Below are 22,202 nucleotides of genomic sequence, written 5' to 3'. Positions count from 1 at the left end.
TTTTTCACTCCTTTAATCAATTAGTTGTTTGGCCTGTAAGATCAGTGTTTCCCAAAGCCCAAGATGACGTCCTCAAATGTTTTGATTTGTCCACAACCCGACGATATTCAGTTTATTCCCATAGATGAGCGAAGAGACCAGAAAATATTCACATTTAAGATACTGGACTCAGAGAATTTGTTCCCATAAAAACGGACTCAAACCGATTAATCATTAAATACGCAGTGATTCATTTGGTAGTTGACAACTGTGTGATTGATCAATAAATTGCTGCAGCTCTGCATAAACTGTAGGTTCTGGATTGTTTCCATCACAAGCTCAACACTCCCCCACACACAGATGACTGTAGAAATCTGACACATTGATTCTCTCAATACTTTTAAAGATATTTTTACACAAAAACTGCAGATGTGCAATGAATATCAGGCACGTTAAAGGAGCAGTGCAGTGATTTTGTATTCCACCTCCATAACGTTTCCAAATTCACAGGAGACAGAATTGAAAGAAGAATATGCCGACTTTTAGTCTCAGGTACGGACCAAAGTCCATGAAAATGCTGGATACTGCTTTTCCAATAATGCAACTCAAACCCTGATGACATCATCAGGGTTATGCTTTTCAGACTGTGGGTGGCAATGTTTATCTGTTTCACAGACTTGGACTTGATGTAGAAAATCAATGAAGTGCCCATCCTAAAAACCCTTTTGAAAGCTTGCCAACACATTTCTCGTATGAGTTGTTGATTGTGTGTTACACTCAGTTGTGAGTTTGCAGGAATAGTATCATACAAATTTGGATTGCTCACAATATATACATTGTGTACTTACCTGTCTGTGACCTTAAATAGCAGACACACAGCACCCTTTATTATGTAGGGGTAAACGCAAACTTCATTTAACTGGTGGGAAGTTGCCAAAAAATATGAGTGAGCAGAAGAAATGGTCCTTAAAGGGCAAAAATACAATTTAGTATTTTTTCCTGAAATAATCTACTAGTTTGATTATTTGCCTAAGGATAACTTACTGACTCCTGAGCCCCATTTTTTACAGTATGACTGAATTGCACTTGCTTGAAAACCATGATGTGATATTACTGTAAACAGATTTTAAAAAGCTATTGGAATGCAGCATACAGCAAAGAAAAAGATAAATAGCATCTATGTATCTACCTAATAAAATATGTTATATTTGGAAGTGTGGATAACAAATACACAGAGCTTGCTAATACTATATATGTAATACTAGTTGTTTGTTAAAAAAAAATCAGAGGATCAGTGTGCAATATTTATAGACAAATGAATGTGTGTTACTATGAAGAAGAAAATTCACATATTTACAGCCAGATCATATTTTAGCAACATTTTATTATTATTATTTTTTTTTTTGTGAAATAAAACCTCAGAATTTGTTTAAGGCTTATACTTCTTCTGCTGGAGTAGATGTGAACTCAAGTAAGGATTAAAACTTGACAGTCGTGGTGAAATTTATAGAGGTCCCCCTACCATCTGCAGGATGGGTACAGGATAGTCACATTCCGAAACGTCTCAGCAGAGGGCCCTCTAATTTTAGCAGGGGAAGGATACCATACTGGGAGAAAGACTGGGAAGTGTGCAGAGCAGTCACATGACAGACCTGGTGGTGAGCCAGCAAAGCAGACAGCCAGGTCACCTCTGAAGAACTACGTTTGAGAATAGGAGGCCTGCATTGATTGAAGGTCAGGTCAGGAAAGCCCTGATGATAAGGCAGTAATCTAGAAACATACAACATCTTGAGCTGCATGAAAAACAAAATTCCTAAATTTGTGTTTATAACACTGTAGAGAAGGTCAGTGAAGGTCAGCTGTGCACAGATTAGTGTTTAATGCAGACTGGTTATTCCAGTCACACAGGGAAAGGGTCTACGTTATTACATAATTTTCTGACTTTCTACAGGGACCTTTGAACGTATGGTATGCAAACAGTGTCCACATGCTCTCCACCTCCACAGACACTCAGCTGTTCTCCACAGTCGGGACTCTTAGAAGTCACCTCGTAAAGCCCAAGGTCAAAGCTCTAAATGTAGTCCCCATCCAGACTCGTAATGATAGGCATCAGTGTAGTTTCAAGTTAAAGGAAAGTAGAATGACTTGTTGATCTGACACATTAAAACTGTACTCTCATCAATAAGCAAAGGAACTAAATGTTTTATTACAAAAGTCAGTGACTCAGCTGCAGCAATGATCAGGCTTTCATTTAGATCTGAGGGTGTAATGCTATTATTACTGTCATCATTGTGCTGCTGCTGGGTTTCTTCCTTTGTCTGCTCATACAACAGCAGAGGCACATCTTAATTTGCTCGTAGGAGTTCAGGATATAATTTGATGCTATATAAAGTGCTCTCCCAGTGTTCTTAGACTTGATTGGTAACGGTGGATGGAAAAAATAAAACATCATCTGTGGCTTGATATAATGTACAGTATGTACTCCATCTACTGGACTCCCTGAGAAAGCACTTAGACTGTATTGAGGACCTTGAGCGACCTCTGCTGGAGGCTTTGTAGGAATTTGATTTCAGGTGATGGATCAACGAACACTGCAACTTTTTTTTTTTTGCTCTACTCTCTGTTTCATTTTTAAACAACAAAAGGGAACATATCAAGACAGCAACATACAGATAAGATCTACTTAAATACACACTTTTCAAACCTGCCAAACATGCAGGATTGAAAGGTGTGTGGCATACAACTTGATAATTTTGCTCTTTGACCAGACAAGGAGCTACTGTCAAGAACATTTAGTTTTGGATCCATTACTGTTTTATTTCAGAAAAATTTCTGAATTTCTATTTGAACAGAAGATTAGAGGGTTGCAATTGATGGATAGGACCACATTAAATGAAAAGGAGTTACATGTGTTTTATTATACAGTATTATTTTTCATGCAGTGCAAAAACTCAAAAGTAATAAAACAGGACAAATGATTAAGATGATTAATTAGATAATTTAGCTTAGTTTAAGATATTTCTTAATATCTTAGTGTAAGATATTTCTTAAACTAAGCTAAATTATCTGCTAGCAGAACAGGAACATTTCACTGACAAAGATCTATAAAGCAAGTCATAACATCTAGCCTCAAAGAACCCACAGTTTTCTTAAAGGTAATGTGGCCAGACTAAACAAGTGAATGTAGTTTTGTACTTGCCAGCGTTGATCAAACATCTTGATGATTCTGGAAATTCTAGTTTCAAGTATTAAGTTGCTCAGAACAAATAATAAAATCCAGGCAAGAAGTCATAGTATCTTATTAAGATAATTAAGGACAGAAAAGCTTGAAATTCTCTGACATAAAACTTGCCTGGTGAGAAGATATATCATCAGAAAAAACAGGCATATATCACCTTGATCTAAGATATTTTATCTTCCTTATTTCATGTTTTGCAGTGTGTGATTTTATCTGTATCCCAGCTATGTTTAATATTTATTGCAGTCTTAACATTCATCAACTGGTCATATATATGTTATCACTTTCTTATCGAGTGTTGCTGCTTCCATACTAAGATTATAGAGAATATTCAACTTTCCACCTGTAGAGCATGGAGTTGAGTTTCAATAATTCCTGACTTATAGGTAATAATAGAAGTGCATTCAAAGAATATGACATTTTCCTGTATTGCTGAAAAGATCATCATCATCATCCAGATTATCATGGATCTTTGTAATGCCAGCAGCCTCCCAATCTCTAAACCACACACCTCCATCCATCCATTATCTATACCGCCTATCCCTTTCGGGTTGCGGGGGGCTGGAGCCTATCCCAGCTACAATGGGCGAGAGGCGGGGTACACCCTGAACCGGTCGCCAGCCGATTGCAGGGCCACATGCAAAGACAGACAAACATTCACACTCACACTCACACCTACGGACAATTTAGAGTCATCAATTAACCTAATGAGCATGTTTTTGGTCTGTGGGAGGAAGCCGGAGTACCCGGAGAGAACCCACGCACCGTGCAGCCCTAAACCACACACCTGTACAAGTATATTGAAAATCAGGGTTATTAGCAATAGGTGCTAAGAATGAACATTGGCTACCTCCATAGTGTTTGTGTATGTAATTCAGACTTGCATTTTCTTCTAACTATACAGTTATCTTTCGTCTTAGCTTGCAACAATCTGGAACATGTAAAGTCCGATCCATTATAGATCTATACTTTCTGAAGCTGACTATCATTAACCCATTCTGTAACAAATCTCAGTTATGACACCCAGTGATAACACATCAGATAAGTCAGGGCTAATCCACCCTTTGTTGTAGGAGACTGGATCTTTTGTAATTTCATCCTGGGGTGCTCATCTTTTTAAGTTTTTCAACAACTACAGCAATTTTGAACTTTATTTTCCCCAGAGGGGAATTTGACTTGAAGCCTGGGTAAACATACAACAAAGACATTAACATAATTTACATGAAACATGATAAAATGCACCAAATGCTTACAACCCCCAGTACAAACTGACAGTGTACAGTACAAAGTGTGTATTGTGATAGAATGACATGAAACATGGAGATCAGCAATCAATTATTCCAGTAAGTATTCAGGGAAAGATTCTTTTACTCATTTACAAATGTGTTATCCCTGACGCCAACAAAGACATACAGTAATGGCACTTTTCTGGATCCAAAATTGACATCAGCTGATACTTTTCAAGTTATTGAAACTCACCTTTTTACGCTCGCTCTTACTTAGAACTTCTGTATTTGATTATGTTCACTTCTGCCCAGTCTTAGAAAATTTAAATTATTAATTATTGGTGCTGCTGCTGTCATATTTGCATTTCACATTATTGTATTTCATTTTTCTTTCCTTTTGTAAATGTTATTGTTTTACCTCCTGCATTAAAGCTTTTTTTTTTTAAATAACCATTATTCATTCATTTATTTTGTTGGCTTTTTAAATGTAATAGCGTTGACATTTTTGTCTTGGTAAGGAACTTTGAGCTGTATATTATTATTATTATTATTATTATTATTATTATTATTATTATTATTATTATTATTATTATTATTATTATTATTCAAGCTGGTAAATATAGCTTCACAGGTTTTCCAACTTTAAAGACAATTCAGAAGCTCGGTATGACGAAGAACCAATAGGATTCTTCTACGCACTAACAGTAGGCGGTACTTCCGGGTAGGAGGCAGTGTGTTATGTAGCTGTCGGACGCGGAAGCTGGTGTTGTTGAAGACGTTTCTTCTCGTTAGTCTGCAGTAATCTTGTAGCTCGTGTAGCGTGTTTAAACACAGTGAAGATACTGTGATCGAGCTTTAACAGAGAAAGGTTTAATTCACTAGTATAGACAGTAAACAGGCTGACAGGAAGATGCAGGCCTTCATAGCGATGAGATCATTTCTTTTCCAGTATCCTAAAACTATTGCTGTCGTCACATTGACAGGTAGGTCTGTTAATGACAAGCAGATCTTATAGTTTTCCAGCTTGCTCCTCGCCAATGGTCGATAAAATGGTGTCCAGTCTGTGCTTTCTCATTTAACTGAGACCATTCACTTTAATTCTGGAATGACTGGGATTGCATATTTGGAAAATCACACATTACTTACGAGCTTATTACGGTGGCCGACAAGGGAAAACAAATGCAACAGAAAAACGCTGCAAGAGAAAAATGCTGCAATCACAGAAACGAAGCAGAAGCAAAAACTTACAAACACACAAAACAAATGCGAAAGAAAAATGCTGCAAATATCAAAACACACACAACCCCAAAACAACTGCAAGAGACAAACGCTGCAAATTCACTCCACAAAACGAAAGTGCGCCACACACACACACACACACACACACACACACACACACACACACACACACACACACACACACACACACACACACACACTAATATATGATAGAGAAGCAGATAGTGGCAGTAAAGTCAACTATTTTAATAATTTGAAGAGACAATATATGATTAGGCATTAGAAATATAATGTGTTCATTAGTCAGTATTTTGTTTATATATGTAAATATTTATATATAGCCTTTGTGTGCCGTTGTGATAAATTGTGAAATAACGTATGTTATACCATGGTCTGGGTGAATACTCGATTCTGTTTGTAAGTTTTTGCTTCTGCTTCGTTTCTGTGATTGCAGCATTTTTCTCTTGCAGCGTTTTTCTGTTGCATTTGTTTTATGTGTTGGTGTGTTTTTGGCTTTGCGGCGCGTTTGCCCTTGTCGGCCACCGTAGCTTATTATCAAAAATTTCTAAATTACAGTGTCATTTATTATGATTGAAATCGGGTGATTTTAGAAGTAATTTGATATGTTTCCCTTTGTTTTGCTTTGTTCTTCTGTAACAGCTGCATTAGAGCACAGCAGCACCATTAGTACATATCATTACTATCCTGTAATTTAAATAAACAGTGTGAGCTTTCATTATAATAACACAAATGACTGATGGATTTACACACTGGCCTTGACTTGTTAAAACTATGTCATATTGGCAGCTTTACGTGCTCTGTCTTATTGCCTTGGACAGATAGATGGACAGACAGGCAGATTTATTTTACAACAACAAAGGTAAACACAGAGCTGCACTCAGTCCTGACCAACCATTGAAATGTGAAGGATAAAAACACAGTGAAGGTAAAAGTCCCAGAGAAGCTGGTTCAATCAGCGTCAATCATTTTTCATCTTTTAGCTTCATTTTTCAAACAAATGTTTCCCATTTTTTATTGGAAAATGACTGCAACGATTAACTGACTATCAAAATCGTAGCCACTAGTTTGACTTCTAATCCTTTAGGATATGAAGGCGGTGTTTGATAGTGTAAGCTAATAAAATGAAGTTCTCTGAGGAGGCATTGTAGTCAGAGGAGAATAAGTTACTGTAACTTGTGGACTTTGCCACAGGAGTGTGTTTTTTGAGCGTGAAGAAATGGATGGCAGGTGGAGTGTGCCACAGCAAGGCTAAGTTGGATGGAAAGACCGTCTTGATCACCGGAGGAAACACTGGGATTGGCAAAGAAACTGCCGTTGACCTGGCTAAAAGGGGTTAGTGACTTATCTGGGTTTTATATTTTAGCCTTTAATTGTTGAATTTCACGCGGACACTTACAACATTTGCTCCTGTGTTAAAGGCGCGAGGGTCATTCTAGCCTGTCGGGACCTGGACAGAGCTAATAAAGCTGCAGAGGACGTGAGGAAGAGGAGCGGAAATGGCAATATTATTGTCAAAAAGCTGGACTTGGCATCTCTACAGTCTGTGCGACAACTAGCCAAAGAAGTCCTAGCAAGTGAAGAGAGGCTGGACATTCTCATCAATAATGCAGGTAGACGTTCAAATGACATCTGACATATTCCTGCATCTTTGAGACTGTGTTCAGACGAGCAGGTGGGAGGTGTCAAACAAGCTAATCCTCTGACTTCTAGGTGTTATGAGCTGTCCAAAATGGCAGACTGAGGATGGCTTTGAAATGCAGTTTGGTGTGAACCACCTGGGCCACTTCCTTTTAACAAACTGCCTGTTGGATCTCATGAAGAAGTCGTCTCCGAGCCGCATCGTCAACGTCTCCAGTTTAGCTCACGAAAGAGGTGCTGCCTTTCTCTTTTTCCATTCCAGGTCAAAAGATGTAGATTTTATGTTTGTCCCTCTCAGGAATGTCTTCTCAGTGTCTTTCAACGTGAATAAGGATGTGCTCTCACTCAACAGGTCAAATTTATTTTGATGACATACATCAGGAGAAAGATTACAGTCCTTGGAAGAGCTACAGGCAAAGCAAACTAGCTAACGTGCTCTTTACGAGGGAGCTGGCTCACAGGCTACAAGGTACTGATGCCTTTTGTATCTCATACCAAACGTTATGCAGTGTGTAAAGAACTGCATCTACTGTATGTTTATTTTCAGATAATCACTGTAAACTCATATTTTTTTGTCATTTTGCAGGTACTGGAGTAACAACATACAGCCTCCACCCTGGAGTGATCCGGACTGAGCTGGGCCGACACTTCTGGCCCATGCTGCCCCTGTGGAAGAGACTTTTATACGCACCAATAATGTTCTTCGTCAAGTCTCCAACACAAGGGGCCCAGACCACCATCTACTGCGCTGTGGAGGAAAGCCTGCAGAATGAAAGTGGACTCTACTACAGGTCAGTCATTGGAAATCAATAGACGGTAGCTGCATTGTCAGAGGTGCGACAGCCAGTGCCAATGCAAAATATCTCTATATGTTGTGTTACTATCATCACTGGTTTAACCTGCTCAGGAACCCTGGAGCGAAAATGAGGGAAATGGCCCCTGTTCACCTCTGTTGCTCCCACTCTCTGTGCACTGTGTACTGTATAATTATATTTTTGCCACTTGGGGGCAGCAGAATAAGCTGTTAACACAACATATTATTTCCTCATAATGTTGGTGCCCAATTATCCAGCAGACCCAAAGTAACATTAGTATTTATTTTTGGTCTCACTTTCCCACCAACCTGATGAATGTTAGTCCAGTATTCGCTCCAGCTCCACCGTGTTCACCAGCTAGGCCTAACCCTGTCAACCTGCCGTTTGGTGCTGAGCAGGAAGCACACGGTGGGTTTATCAGAGCTTTTCTGGTGAAGTCAGCGGCATGCTTCAGGTGGAAAGCATTCATTTCAAAAAGATTAAAAGGCTCCACAGAGCTGAAGGGGACTGCACAGCTGGGTTCATATTACACATGCAGCACAGCAGTGATATTGTTTATGTCAAAAATATTGATCAGTACAACTTTAAAACTAGATTTTAGCACAGGGATCCATTCAAGATGGGGTGTCAGGATCAGGTAATAAAACAGGACTCAGCTGAAGGCCCTTATCAAGTTGGGCTTTAGTGGTGCATATTCCCACATTCCCAAGCTAAATAACAGTTAATCAATTTATCGCAAACTAATGGCCACACAGTGAATCTGGGGCTTTTGGGGGCAGTGCGGATCAAGTGGCTGTGACCTGCTTTGCCCAGCTGGTAATCCCATTTTGGCAGAAGAAGTGTCTACTTCCATTTCTGCAGACATTATCTGAACTCTGAACCGTTTAGCCATTTGCCATCATTCACAAGAATGATTGAGCATTAGTTCATGTGTGAATTAGACGAGAGCCCAGACTTTCCATGCACCTTTTTATACCCACATTTTAAACTCAGCTGTCTATAAATCTAAGAAACTGAAAGTTCTTTGTAAAATAATTCTAAAATATTGATATTTTGCTGGCAGTGGTATATTTTCTTCCTAATAGTCTGGAAAATATGTCAGTATGATGCTTATTATTTTGTCCAACATTATGTTGGACAAAATACTGCAATACTACTTTGAGTGCCATCTGTATTTATCACTGTATCCTGAATAATATTTCATTCTTGTGACTAGATCAGCACAGCGGGAGCAGACCGAGTCACATGTCTAAGTTCTGTTTAAAGTCTAAATTCTGCTCTGATTACAGCGACTGCGCCCCTAAAACAGCGGCCCCTCAGGGTCTGGATGATGAAGCTGCCAAGAAGCTGTGGAATCTGAGTGCCTCTATGGTTGGCCTGACATAATCACAGTGACATAGATGATGAGGATGATGATGATGATGATGATGATGATGATGATGATGATGATGATGATGATGATGATGATGATGATGATGATGATGGTGATGATCGTCATTACTAACAGTGGACTGCCAGTTGGCCTGAGGAAACACTGTTGTGCTTTCTAATGAGTATCTGTGTGGCTACAATCAGCTGAGCTGCTGCTAAATGTGTCCAATGAGTAAACAAACAGAAACAGATCTTCACAAGTGATAGACATTTATTCAGAATATACAACAAACTACTTGCAAAAATACTATGGATTAAATTAGGTGTTTTTTCTTAAACAAAATCAATGCTTCACAGGTAAGTTACATGGAAGCTGTATGATCTTTAGTTTTGATTGCCATTAGCATGAAATAACATTTTAACAAGTTTCACCAATGTCTGTGTTGGCTAAGGGCTCGAATGTCATTCAGTTACTTGAGTTCATCATGAGAATTACGTGTGCTCTGAAAATTTTTTGTAACGTTGTTAATAGCAACTTTTTTTTTTTTTTCCATCCTGGGCAATAAAGTGCTGTTAAACATAGCCCATGTCTTTACCTGTTTCTTAAGGCATGTTTTTCATTCATTCACATCACATCTATCCATTTCATTCCATGTGAGACCAACAATATTAAAATAAAACACATTTTGGTTACATCATCATGAATTAAAAATGCTCCTAATACATTAAATGTATCTGCCCACTCTTTTTTTTTTTAGGTTTCTTTATCTTGAAGGCACTTTGTACAAATCTGCTACAAACAGTCAAATTTCATCTTACTCAAAGCTACATCTCAGACAAGTGCATCACATTTTTCTTTTCCAAAGAAAGTCCATTAATGTTGCTAATTACATATGCACAAAGTGCACCCAAGTGGCCTGCTGGCTACAGATGGACCCTGTATGTTCCCTACACATTACATTATCATGTAAGAGCTAGTTCAGAGGAAAAGTACCATGTCTTGGCATTTACATTCAAAACTGTGATACATATACAGCAGATGTTGTGAAGAAAAGATAATAATCCATAACATTGGGTGTAACACAGGGAGGAAATCTATCCATATTGCTCAGTTTCAATATATATATATATATATATATATTTAGAAATTATACATTATTCAACATCTAAATGGCTGTGAGTCAACACAGCTGAACCTATGGACGAACTTCCTGACAATTTGTGGCATGAACACTTCTACCTCCACAATATGTGCTGCATAAGCACCATCGCTAACTAATGAGCCAGCTCTTCAAAATCAGAAAGCTGTTTCATCTGCTCCACTTGCATAGAGTGCCTTCTCACAAGTTTCTTCTTGCACTTGAGGCCGCCTCTCTTTGGTGTGTTTGGTGCTACTGGAGCTATAGATCTAATACCTGTGGCCAGAGGTGAGGAGGGCTTGCTACTCGCCCCAATATCAGGGATGGGAGGGTTGGGGTTGACATTGAGAGGGGGTAAGTGGCCTGGCCTGGTGTGGGAGATGTGGTCCAGCAGGAGTGTGCCCGAGCCTCTCCTCTCCAGGAGGCCAGGTGCACGCCTGTGTGCTGTGCTGGGAGAGGATGGGCTGGCATTGCTGTCTAGAGATTCTCTGGAGCTGGTCAGCATCGCTAGTGGAGACGTGTTTAGTTTCCTTCGCTCCACTGGGATCTTAGGAGAGTCTAACATGGCAGAGTCTGAATAGAGCTGTGAGTCAGAGTCGTAGTGATCGTTGCCAAGACGTCTCCTGTGCATTGTGTCTCTCAGGCTGGCAAGACCACTGCTGCAGCTGCTGTTCTCCTGCTCTGTGGGCACAGTGCTGCGCCGTGCCAGTGGCTGGTGCTGGCCGAGAGATCTCTCATACGATGCTTTGGACGTTGGAGGAACTGATAGTGAGGTTGTCATTTTACAGGGTTGTTCACTCACCGGTGGGAATAAGCTGTCCTTTCCGTCCACACTGTTCTGTCGAGATAGAGCTGACCTCTTACTCAGAGAGAGGCCATTTACGCCTGCTACTACATCCTCATCAGAGCTGGCTTTCTTACTCTCCTCATGGGCGGCGGCTGCAGCCAGGACTGAGGGAGCAATCAGCCCCCAAGGCTCTGACTGTAGCCTCTTCAGCTGAGGCAGACGTGCACGTTTAGGGTTTGCAGGCCGGCGTGTTGGAGATGTGGGCCCGTTGGCGAGCTTCACTGCTGAGCTAGAGGTTTTTAGCTTTGTCTGGAAACTGAAGACTGTGTTTTGTTGCTCTTGATTAGGTGTGGGAGATGCAGTAACATTAATATCAGAAGGAGAGGTGCAGTATGCTGGGGAGGACCTCTCATCCAGCTCTGGTGATGGGGGGACGTTCAGGTACTGTTTGGTAGTTTTAGTGCCGGACGGTGATTTGTCTGTGGTGATTATGATGACCTCCTTGCCTTTAGCTTTACATGCATCCAAAAGCAGTTTCAGTGTCTCCTTATCATCTGCATTGATGGCGTAGACCAGCGCTGAGGCCCCGGTCCTGTCCTCTAGACTGGGATCAGCTCCGTTGCTCAGCAGGTGATCCACCACCTCATGTCCAGCCTTGTGGATGCAGGCGTGCATTAGCGCTGTTCTACCTGATTTGTCTTGTATATTGGGGTCTGCCTGGTTGTCCAGCAAATATTTCACCAGCTTTGACTTGCTGACACTCTGCTGGTCAGTGTGTGTGGACATGCAGGCCACCATGAGTGGCGTCTCTCCACGTTCATTGCTCTCATTGATATATGCACCTCCTTCCAACAGGAGTCTGGTGAGTCTCAGGCGTCTGAGCCACACTGCCTTCAGGAGTGAGTTTCCATCTGTCCGCAGCTCCAGTATATCTGCCATCTCCCAGCCAATCACAGATTGTCTCAGCGTTGAACTTACAGCTCACAGCCCTTGGAACAAATAATTGAAGTAGTTCAGCTTACATTACAAACCTTTATAATTTAAGACACATTATTTGTTCCTCTAATGTTTTGCTAAATCAAACCACCAGCAGGTGGCAGTCTGTTACAACTTAAAGGTTATAAATGTAACTTACTATTACAGATTTCTGATATAGGAAATATAGTCTTTATATATTAACTCAGACGATGATAGTGTTAAAAATTGAGCTTTCCAAAGTGCCTAATGTCCAAAAACCTCGTCCATTCAAGAGACAGCATGGTAACAGCACCTGTTAGAGTCATAAACAAACACTGATAGATGATCCGGCGGTTATATTTGGATATCAAAATCAAAGTTTTTCTCGTAGCAGCAGCCTCCTTTTGTCTTTTTCATCATATTCATGGCAGCGACGAAGAATGACGAACGAAAGCATCCACGAACCTATGCGTGCGCAAAAACACCAGCCTCGTTCATCTGTCCTACTGGAACAAAATGTGTCTGTGAGGCTGTGCGTCAACGTGATATTTCATCTCTAAAACTGAAATGGTGACATTACAAACAGCTGATGAGACAGGCGATATTAAATAGCGGCACGCTGTGAGCTGTACATGGTTCTCATTTTGGAGAACTTGGCGACAGAGACGCGCTCCATTACAAATGATTAGTTGGTTCGTCTGATTCTCCCTTGAATCTCTCATTTGAAATATTGTCCATGCTGTAAATATTAATACATTTTATATAAAACCTTACTCACACATCTGATGTTATGTGTAATGCACCAGCTTAATTTAAAATGAAGAAAGCTGCGACCCAAGACAACGACATTAAGTTGAATTAAGAAACCTTCGTTTTCAAACATTTTGTGTTTTAATATTTTCTCAGAGCAACTTACTGTCCGCTAATTTTCTTACCTGGTAGGAGGAGAGGATGTCCATGTTCAAAGTGCCCGGTGCTTTGACATGCAAGAGGGAGGAAACGGGAGAAAATGAGTGATTCAAAGCAGAAAGTTTCTTGCAGTTCTTCGCAATGTCCCTATTTTTCAACCGTGTCTGTCCCCACCGACGCGTCCTTGTTGAAGTTACAGGGCGCCGTACCTCTCTGGCACCATAGCACATGAGCTGCGTGGCTTTTGTTATGGAGGCACACTACATCAGTCCAATGGGGAGTATTCCTTTCACTGCGCACTCAAGGATCACAACCTGGAGATGCTGTGGGATATAAATAACTTACTTTCTTGCATGTTGAATGAAACGTGTATTCTCTTGACGTCAGAGTGGACCAAAATAAATTGCGTCTGATGAAAAACCTCTGTCCCGATCCTTATCTTTGCGGGATACAAACAAAACGAGCGCTGCAGCCGTCAGACATGTAAATGTTCTGCATGTGTGTGTTTTCTCTTAACTATTTCAAAACCACGATTTGTAAATGAAAGCCACTGTTGAGCCTGCACATGATGGAAATGAGGGAATAGCATTTTTTGCTGGTTTGTGGCTTTGCTGCTTTTCCAAGTCTGTGCTATAAATAAGATTTTTTTTTTCCAGTGTGGAACATCAGTGCCAGTTGTTAGGATGTCAGGATAAAGACACTCTTCCTATCTGTCATGTAATAAAAGGCACAGCAAAGACAAAATATCACTAACAAATCTGTTCTGGGCCACCATCACACTGCTTTTCACTGGTAATGCCAATATGGTACACTCATGAGCTTCCTGACACATTAAAAATAAGCAATCATATTTTCCAAAAATGTGATTATTTCCATCACATCGATTAATACGCTTTTTTTAATGCAAATCTCCAAGCACTTGTCTCTCCGATTGGCTTGTTTCACAGCTGGACAAATGAAGAGACAGAGCGAAATATTTCACACGTCTATATATTTACTGCACAATTAAAGAGGGCAAAACTTGTAGCAGCCATCACAGCTATACAGCCTAATAGGGACATTTCTATTTTTAGGTTGCTATGAGACAGCAGAGAAGCAGTTTCTAATGAGAACAGTGATGTTCTCAGCCCTGCAAGGAACAGGTAAATCACACACACAACATTCCACCACAAGGCTTTTGTGGCGTTTGCTCAAATACTTATGGTGTTTTGATTTAATTATTAATTTTTGCACATGCACAAGAACGACACCACCATCACCACCACCACCACCACCACACAGAATCATTAGTCCTCTGACCCCTACTCTTTTCCTCTGAGACTGAGACTAATCACTTTATGACCCATCCAAACACTTGACGTCTCTGGTCTCCAGTCGTCAATGCTGGCAGTGATTTCTCACCTGTGATTGCCTTCTCAGCCCCTGGGGACATGTTGTTTACGAGGTACATGGAGAAGGTGGTTTTATAAAACAGCATACTGTAGTCACCAAGTCAAAAGAATGTGTCCTCCCCATTCAAGGAACGTGGGAAATAAAAATGTCTGTGAGAAGAACCGGTCTCGATTTGGTCAAATAACTTTATTTGGTCACTGTAAATGGAGTAAGATGATTTCATATCTTAAAGAATGCAGCTCTTATTGTAAGTATCAAACAACCTGAAGGAACCTGTGACATGTGCAAACAATAATTTGTAATTGGTGTCTCAATGCTTTGGGGCATAATGTAGAATCTGGATTTTTCTGCACTTGAGGGGAAATGACCAGTATCATGGACAGACCTGCTGTCCACAGAGACATGATGGACCAGGGACCAGGACAAGGCCAAAGCTCACTGGTTTAGACACACTCATTAACGCAGTGAGCCACAGAAACGTCAGCAGTCCTCATAGAACGTGATCTCTGCTCCAATGCTGCTGTCGTCGGCGGTATATTAAAGGGAAAATAAATAATTAAAGTGCAGAGAATAAGCGCTGTCACCCCCGGGAGCAGTTTCCATTTTCAGATATCTTACATCGCAGCTGCTGCTCTTCCTCCCCTCCTTTCTAAATATAACCTTTTCTTCTGTCTGCATTGTGCGATTTTTACTCATCAGACTACAGTAGCTCTGAGACTATTTATAGATCCTGGAAAAGTGTATTTAAAAGTTATCAAATTCAGAAACTGATCACAAAGTCTCCTTAAGTAGTCAGCAACAGAAAACATGGTGCACGGCCTTAATGCCTAACTCGTGTCAGTGCATTCAAGTAAAAAGAAAAGAAATGGGTTCAAGTCAAATGAAAATGGAAATAAGAGCAAAATGATTGTAAGAAACCCAGAATTGATTATTCTGGTACCAGATCCTGAATAGGCCACCGTGTCTGTTTTGAAAATCTCATGTTGATTGAATGTCTGGCTTCAAAGTTCAACAATGATGTCAGCAAAACTCTGAGAAATCTTCTACTGATATGTCACAGTCTATGTATTCTTAGACTTTAACCCTAACAACCTTTTTTTTAGCTTTAAATATATGGATGTATTGCATATTCTCTATTTTCAGATAACCAGGGCTGTTTGAAAAAAAAAAAAACATTACATGAATAACTGTGATTAAGATTTTTGAGGGATTGCATACAGAAGGTGTAAGTTGTGATAGCTCAGTGCTCAACAGTAATCCGCTTAATCGGAAACTATGGGCTTAGTACAACAACAAGCAAACATTTACTCAATGTAACTTTTACTCAGGTTTCACTCAAGACAAAGTCACAAACCTGTCTGACTTCAAGGGTCAAGGGTCAAAGCTTAGAATGTGAGTAGTTTACAAAAGCATCATATCAAAGAAATTGGCTCTTAAGAGGGAGACACAACCAGACTTTGATGAGCACACACAGAGACTAACTTAGCTTAGCATAAGAACTGGAAATAGGGGAAAACAGTGGGCCTGGCTCAGTCCAAAAGTAAAAAAATCCACCTGCCAGCACATTTAATAACCACTAATACCACCTTTACACCAAAACTACCATATATATAGTTGTTTTTTATGCAGATGCTAATAATAAGCGACTGACTCCTTTCCCACTGACTGTAGACCAGTCTGCCTTCTTGTTTTTTCTGGTGGGTCATGTTTTATGTCACCAACGCACAAGAAGACAGAGAACAGTGGAAAGCAGCATGAAAGCCATTCACAATGTTATGATGGTTACTTTTTTTTCTATTTATTAGACAAAAACTCTGAAATACTGCAAAATACAGAGAGATTTACCTGTTGGTTATGGGCTTAATCGGCATTGTGTGAACTTGTCTGGCAAAGGCTTGAATGTCACAGATGTTCAGATGTTGCATTTGTTTAATCCTCTAAAACTTAACTGTAACAATGACACCTTGTTCTTTAGAAGAAGAAGATATACTTTATTAATCACAGCACACACATGCTACAGGGGGGAGACTGCACACACGCCATGCTTAGTGAAATTATTTTTCTCCGCATTTGACCCATCCTGGAAAGTCCTTCCTCCACAGCAGACCAGGAGCGGTGGGCTGTCAGCCGACAGCAGTGCCCGGGGGCCCAGTTCCTTTTGTTTCGGTGGTGATCTTCTTGCACGTTTATGAAGGATACCCAGGGTGAACACGGGCATACAGATAGACTCCACACAGAAGGGCCCCTTTCCTCGAGCAGGCACCGAAGGCATGGCGGAGGACACGCCCCTGGCGCCCACAGCGGGAATCGAACCCGGGACCTAGCTAGCTAGCTGTGAGGCGACAGTGTTACCACTGTGCCACCATAACTGGAGGTTATGAAGCAGTGTTTTGTCCTTTTTACACTCCAGATTTTGTGGATGTTTCCAGTCTTTGTTTCATGCTAAATTAACCAGGTGCTGATGGCAGCTTTAAATTTAATGTACAGACATGAGAGTGGTATCAATTTTCTCATTTAAGTCCCAAAAAGAAAGAAGTGTATTTCCCATAATGTCACATTTTCCTTTAAAGAGTTCAATAATGAAATAGAGAATAAGATTTTCTGTGATGCACACTATTGGAAAACTGTGCGCTGGAATATGAATTGAGCCCAGACACGTCTCTTCTGTCCTGTAGAGCTGATCTGACTCTTCTGTCAGACAAAATCTGCTTTTTTCATACAACAACATGTTTGATTTTGTGAAAACAGGAAAATCCACACAAGCTGTTTTTCTACTATTAACTCATAAGGGAGATGTTTTTATATCATTTCCAGCGTTTCCATCCTGACAATTTGTATTTCGACACTGAAGTTGATATTTCCACAGCGTCTATTGTCTGTTGTCGTGGTGCTGTTTGTGTTTCTTCCTCTGCGCTGGTTGTCTCTTTAAAGACTGAGTTTGACATTCTCATGGCATTTGGTGTCTCTGCGATTGTATCAAGCGAATGTGTGGGCTGCGACAGCAATGAACTGGCACGAACCCTGCAGCAGCTTTGTACTGGACTGCTCCATGGTTCCCTCCTACCTCGGCAGATTTAGGAAAATGCCTCCAGTGCAGCTTAAAAACCTGCCACCCCTCACATACGCTGCGAGTGATTCCCCCCACCCCACCCCATCCACTCATGATTATGTCCCGTGAAGTATAACACATTTTCAGACACTTTGATCTTTTCATATTGAGAAGTGCTACTTTTCTCAGACTTCAAATCTTGAAATGGTTCCACTCCTCCTCAGCCTCCCTCTCCTTCATCACTCCTTCTGTTCTTTCACATCTTGCGGTGCAAACCAACACCTGCCCTTCTGGTGAGCAGTAATTGTGGAGATCATTATTCAAGAGCATTATACAGGCAACAATTTTGCTGGGTGATCATTGTGTATGTCAGCTGTATCCTAGGAGATTGGTGCATATCTAATAAGGAGTTTGTTACTCATTTTGCAGAGTGGGCACTTTGATGTCCTCTGTGTTGAATTTTCTATTTTAGCTCAACATCCTCCTAATGAAGCAGAGGGCTTGAAGCTTCAGAATTGGTTGCTTATCAACTCTGCACCCCACTTATTAGGCGTTGTTGTGAAGCCGTTACTTGGATATTGGAATAGGAGGCACTTTAATGGCCTGTCAGTAATCAAGCGGTCAAGATATATCCACAGATGACAGTACTGTTAACATCATTAAGAATTTCACCTCAATATCCAAACTGAACACTCGTGCACTTTCTTCTTCATGTTTCACAATCGCTGCCCTCTCAATCGACAAGTGCTTCAGCAGTTTATCTTGTGCAGTTTCGGGCAGAGTCTGAGATTCTGTGCAGCCGCCTCACCAACTGCACAAGTAATTAGTGGCAAAATTGATGTTTTGGTAGGATTTGTCACACCTCTGTTCACACCACCAAATCAAAAGCTTACCAGTGTGTCTGCCCCCTCATCGAGCGGGGAGCCGAAACTCTCCCTGCCATCAAGCAAGTTGTCTAATGAAACGCTGAAGAGAAAATACACAGCCATCGATACATGTCCAGGGATATCTGTCTGTGTATCAAGATAACTGGGCTTTTCGCTTAAAGATTTTATTCATCCAAATCTGTTAATAAATGTGTGTTGTGTATGTGTATTACTAACAGATTTGCAAAATAGGCTAGAAAATGTTAATGTGGCTGTAAATAAATTTCAGTGTGAACAGTGTTCTGAGCTGTGAATTCATCACAGACAGTTTCAGAGCTGTATCTGTCAGAAGTTTGGGTCTGTCAGAGCATGTGGGTACATCAGTGTGGATGAGTGGATGTTCTGACAGCGAGTTAGAGAACTTCACTCTGCTCACGGTTCACACCCCTGAGACTGTGACGTCTTTGACACTATGAGGCACTCTGACCAAAATACACCTCCTCTGCAGCACAAGGTGAGGAAAGAGCTTTTTCTGGGTCTGTTATTGTTGGTGACGTCAAATCATTCCTGTCCATCCTTGAGGATGTCAGGGCTCATCTGCAGAATCAGACATGACAGGACCAAACAGGATCAGCCTGGTCTCTGCAAAATGAGTCCTCTCGAGGTGACAGAACTAACAATAGATCTGAAGCTTCATAAACATGGCTGCAAGGCAGGATACCTGCCACCTGTTAATTCAAGACTGAACCACTGCTCCACTGAGTACATCCATGATTAATAACAGAGCAACGGAATCAACCGCATCAACCTTTATTAGGCTGAATTATGCATCTCTTTATGCATCCTCTCTAATAAATTTAAGTAGGGATCATCATACCATATCCCTGCGCTGACAACAAAAGGCTGGGGAATGGTGCTTTTGTTCAGAGAGCCAATTGTTCCTCAGGTTCGCGATAAGAAAACATGGCAAGTGGAGGACGGCACAAGCGTGTTGCAGCTGGGTCTGATCAGCTGCGTTAGGAGGTGGGAAGAGCTGGCAGGTACCAGAGGACAAACACAAGTCAGTAATTATTGCAGGGTGCAAAAAGAAACGAGCTGTGAGACAATGAGAGCTGTCACACTGAATGCATTCCAATTCAGAGATGAAACGTTCTCTTAGGCACACTTTCTGGTTTTCTCTTGCATCCAGTTTGAGACTGAAAATGCTCTAGTTGACAAACAACACTGCTAGCTGCTCCATGAAGCTGTACCTCTGCTTTGAGCTAAATGCTAACTAAACTGTTCGCACTGACAATGTTAAGATGCTGATATTTAGAAGGTTTACCATGTTCATCATCTTAGTATAGCATTTTAGCATGCTAGCATTTGCTATTGCTATTTTGCTATATATGCCATATTTACCATTACTGTCTAGACAAAATTTCATGCCAATCCATCAGTTTTTAACAGTCAACAGTTGTTGAGATATTCAGGTTTGAACCGAAGTGATAGACCATCCAACCACGTGGCTAATGTGGGTAAAAATGTCCACATTGATGGCATGACATCACTATTCAGTCAGTCATGGTCATGTCAATAAGCAGACGTTGATCTGGATTAACCTAAAGTAAAATGACCTCATCTTTAAAATGTTTTTCATGCCAAATGACGCATGTAATGGTAAACAAGACGCCTTAAAGAGATATAAATCAGCATCTTGGTGTTGAAAGCATAGTATCACCTGCGTGTCTCTCACGTACTCCCTTACTCTCTAAATGTGAGCGGTTTTGCTGACACAGTTGGCTCAGGAGCCTGTATTTGTGTCCTGCTGTTTGCGCACATAGCCCAGGCAGGATTTGTATCAGAGTTTCCAACAGGAGGTAGAGCTGGTGAGGGCTCTCTCTGCTTGAATCACACAAATCTCTTTTCCTGTCTGATTTCAATTCAAAACAGGCACGACAATAATGCACCTCCACGGTGATCTGGCTGCTAGCCTGTTGGCAGAAAATGTTGCTGCGAGGAAGATAATAGACATAATTAAAAGACACCGCGCTCCGTTAAAGGGAAGGGAAATTCATCAGCATCCCGGTTCCCATTGTGCTCATGAGGCCCACAGCACTGAGATCCCTGCTTGTGTTCCCCTGGGCCAGAAGCTCTCATACCTGACTGAGCAGATCAAGATAAGAACCAGTTATCTTTGCTTCACAGCACTCTGCATCCCAGAGGGAGATCACCTCTCTGAGTAGACATGGCAGCCTGGGATTCAATCAAACTACAACAGTGCTATTTACTCTGTCTTCCATCTAAGCACACTTTAAAAGCAGGAGTGCACAGACATGTCATTAATTGCTAGTAATCACAGAGGTTTGATTCTACCCAGGCTCGATGATGTCTGTTAGGCAGTCTTGCTCCATCTTCCACAAGACTTCATACTCAGGGGTGTTTCAGTAGTGGACTGTATTGCTGCCCTATTTTGTTGACTTGTTCAGATATAGTTGATTTGGCCATTTTCCCTTAATTTCTGCATTTCTGTGCAGTAGTACATATAGTTAAATGCTTTCTTATTTTATTTGTTTTTAGTCTGCACAGTGTTTTATTTTGAAAATTGACTGGATTCTCTCGCTGTTCCCGTCCTGTCAGACTTCCTGTCCTGTTCCATCTCTGCCCAGCTTCTGTCAAAAATATGTGACCTCACCCCTTTCCACTTTAGCCCTGCCCACTTCAAACCAGTATGTGTGTGTGTGTGTGTGTGTGTGTGTGTGTGTGTGCGTGTGCGTGTGTGTGTGTGTGTGTATATATATATAGTTGTTTTGACAAATCACAAATACAGTACAGTTTAAAAGTATTAATTAGTATTAATTTCTTGGAAATATTGAAGTCAGTACACATGACAGTGGATATGATAATAATTTCAATACTAAACAAGAGATGGACACAAGTAAGTCTGATTCCAGAGGGACCATATGTGAAGTACCACACAATCTCTGACACCCCTGACACCCATTATCGCTTTAGGCAGGCTTCACCATTAAAGCTACATTGATTGATTTTTTGTCCAGTCGGGGAAATGAAAACACAACACTGACAGTTTGTCACACATATTATATTATTTACACATTGACAAACACAGAGTGCCATTATTGCTTATTTGAAATTGAGTTTTTGGCTGTTTTTGGTCTTCACCTTCTCCTAAAAAATATCTGGATTGACACCCCCTCAAAGAGTGTGTGTTAACATACACATTGTAAACACACACATTTGTAGAGCTGAGGGGACCTACAGTTAAGTGATAATGCTTTCAGATAGTCATTTGATGCACTGGAAACACAAGAAAATTTGATTTGCAAAGCTTTAAGTTTTTCCAAATGACTCAGCCTTTGAGCAGACGGAGGATGAACTGGTGTAGGCCCTTTCCATTGCACTGGGCTCTCCCAGCGTTTGTGTGAAGAGGAGTCAGATTAGTTTGGCTCTAAACTCAGGGTGACGGAGCTCCAGTTGGCACATTTTGAGAACAATATCTTGTGTGGTAGGATGACGGCATCGTGTCTCGTTTTGAAAGGCTTTCAAAGGTATGTGGCTCTGTCGAGATAAAGACTT

General features: G+C 40.9%; 2 protein-coding genes across 2 annotated transcripts; one reads left to right on the top strand and one right to left on the bottom strand.

Annotated features, from left to right (window-relative positions):
* Window positions 1–5,156: 5,156 nt before the first annotated feature.
* Window positions 5,157–10,109, top strand: LOC139337261 (retinol dehydrogenase 12-like). Its single transcript, XM_070971774.1, has 7 exons — window positions 5,157–5,426; window positions 6,895–7,035; window positions 7,122–7,313; window positions 7,414–7,575; window positions 7,694–7,810; window positions 7,928–8,132; window positions 9,446–10,109. The coding sequence occupies exons 1-7, from the start codon at window positions 5,354–5,356 to the stop codon at window positions 9,540–9,542; spliced, it is 987 nt and encodes a 328-aa protein (XP_070827875.1). The 5' UTR covers window positions 5,157–5,353; the 3' UTR covers window positions 9,543–10,109.
* A 69-nt stretch (window positions 10,110–10,178) lies between these two features.
* On the bottom strand, window positions 10,179–13,599 carry ankrd34c (ankyrin repeat domain 34C). The gene is made up of 2 exons (XM_070971772.1): window positions 13,346–13,599; window positions 10,179–12,442 (listed from the first exon to the last, which is right to left on the bottom strand). Exon 2 carries the CDS (start codon window positions 12,390–12,392, stop codon window positions 10,803–10,805), a length of 1,590 nt encoding a protein of 529 aa, XP_070827873.1. The 5' UTR covers window positions 12,393–12,442; window positions 13,346–13,599; the 3' UTR covers window positions 10,179–10,802.
* Between the last annotated feature and the right edge of the window lie 8,603 nt (window positions 13,600–22,202).

This window comes from Chaetodon trifascialis, chromosome 10, assembly GCF_039877785.1.
Source record: "Chaetodon trifascialis isolate fChaTrf1 chromosome 10, fChaTrf1.hap1, whole genome shotgun sequence".
In the NCBI taxonomy this organism is placed as follows: Eukaryota; Metazoa; Chordata; class Actinopteri; order Chaetodontiformes; family Chaetodontidae; genus Chaetodon; species Chaetodon trifascialis.
This window is presented reverse-complemented; position numbering and strand designations above follow the sequence as displayed.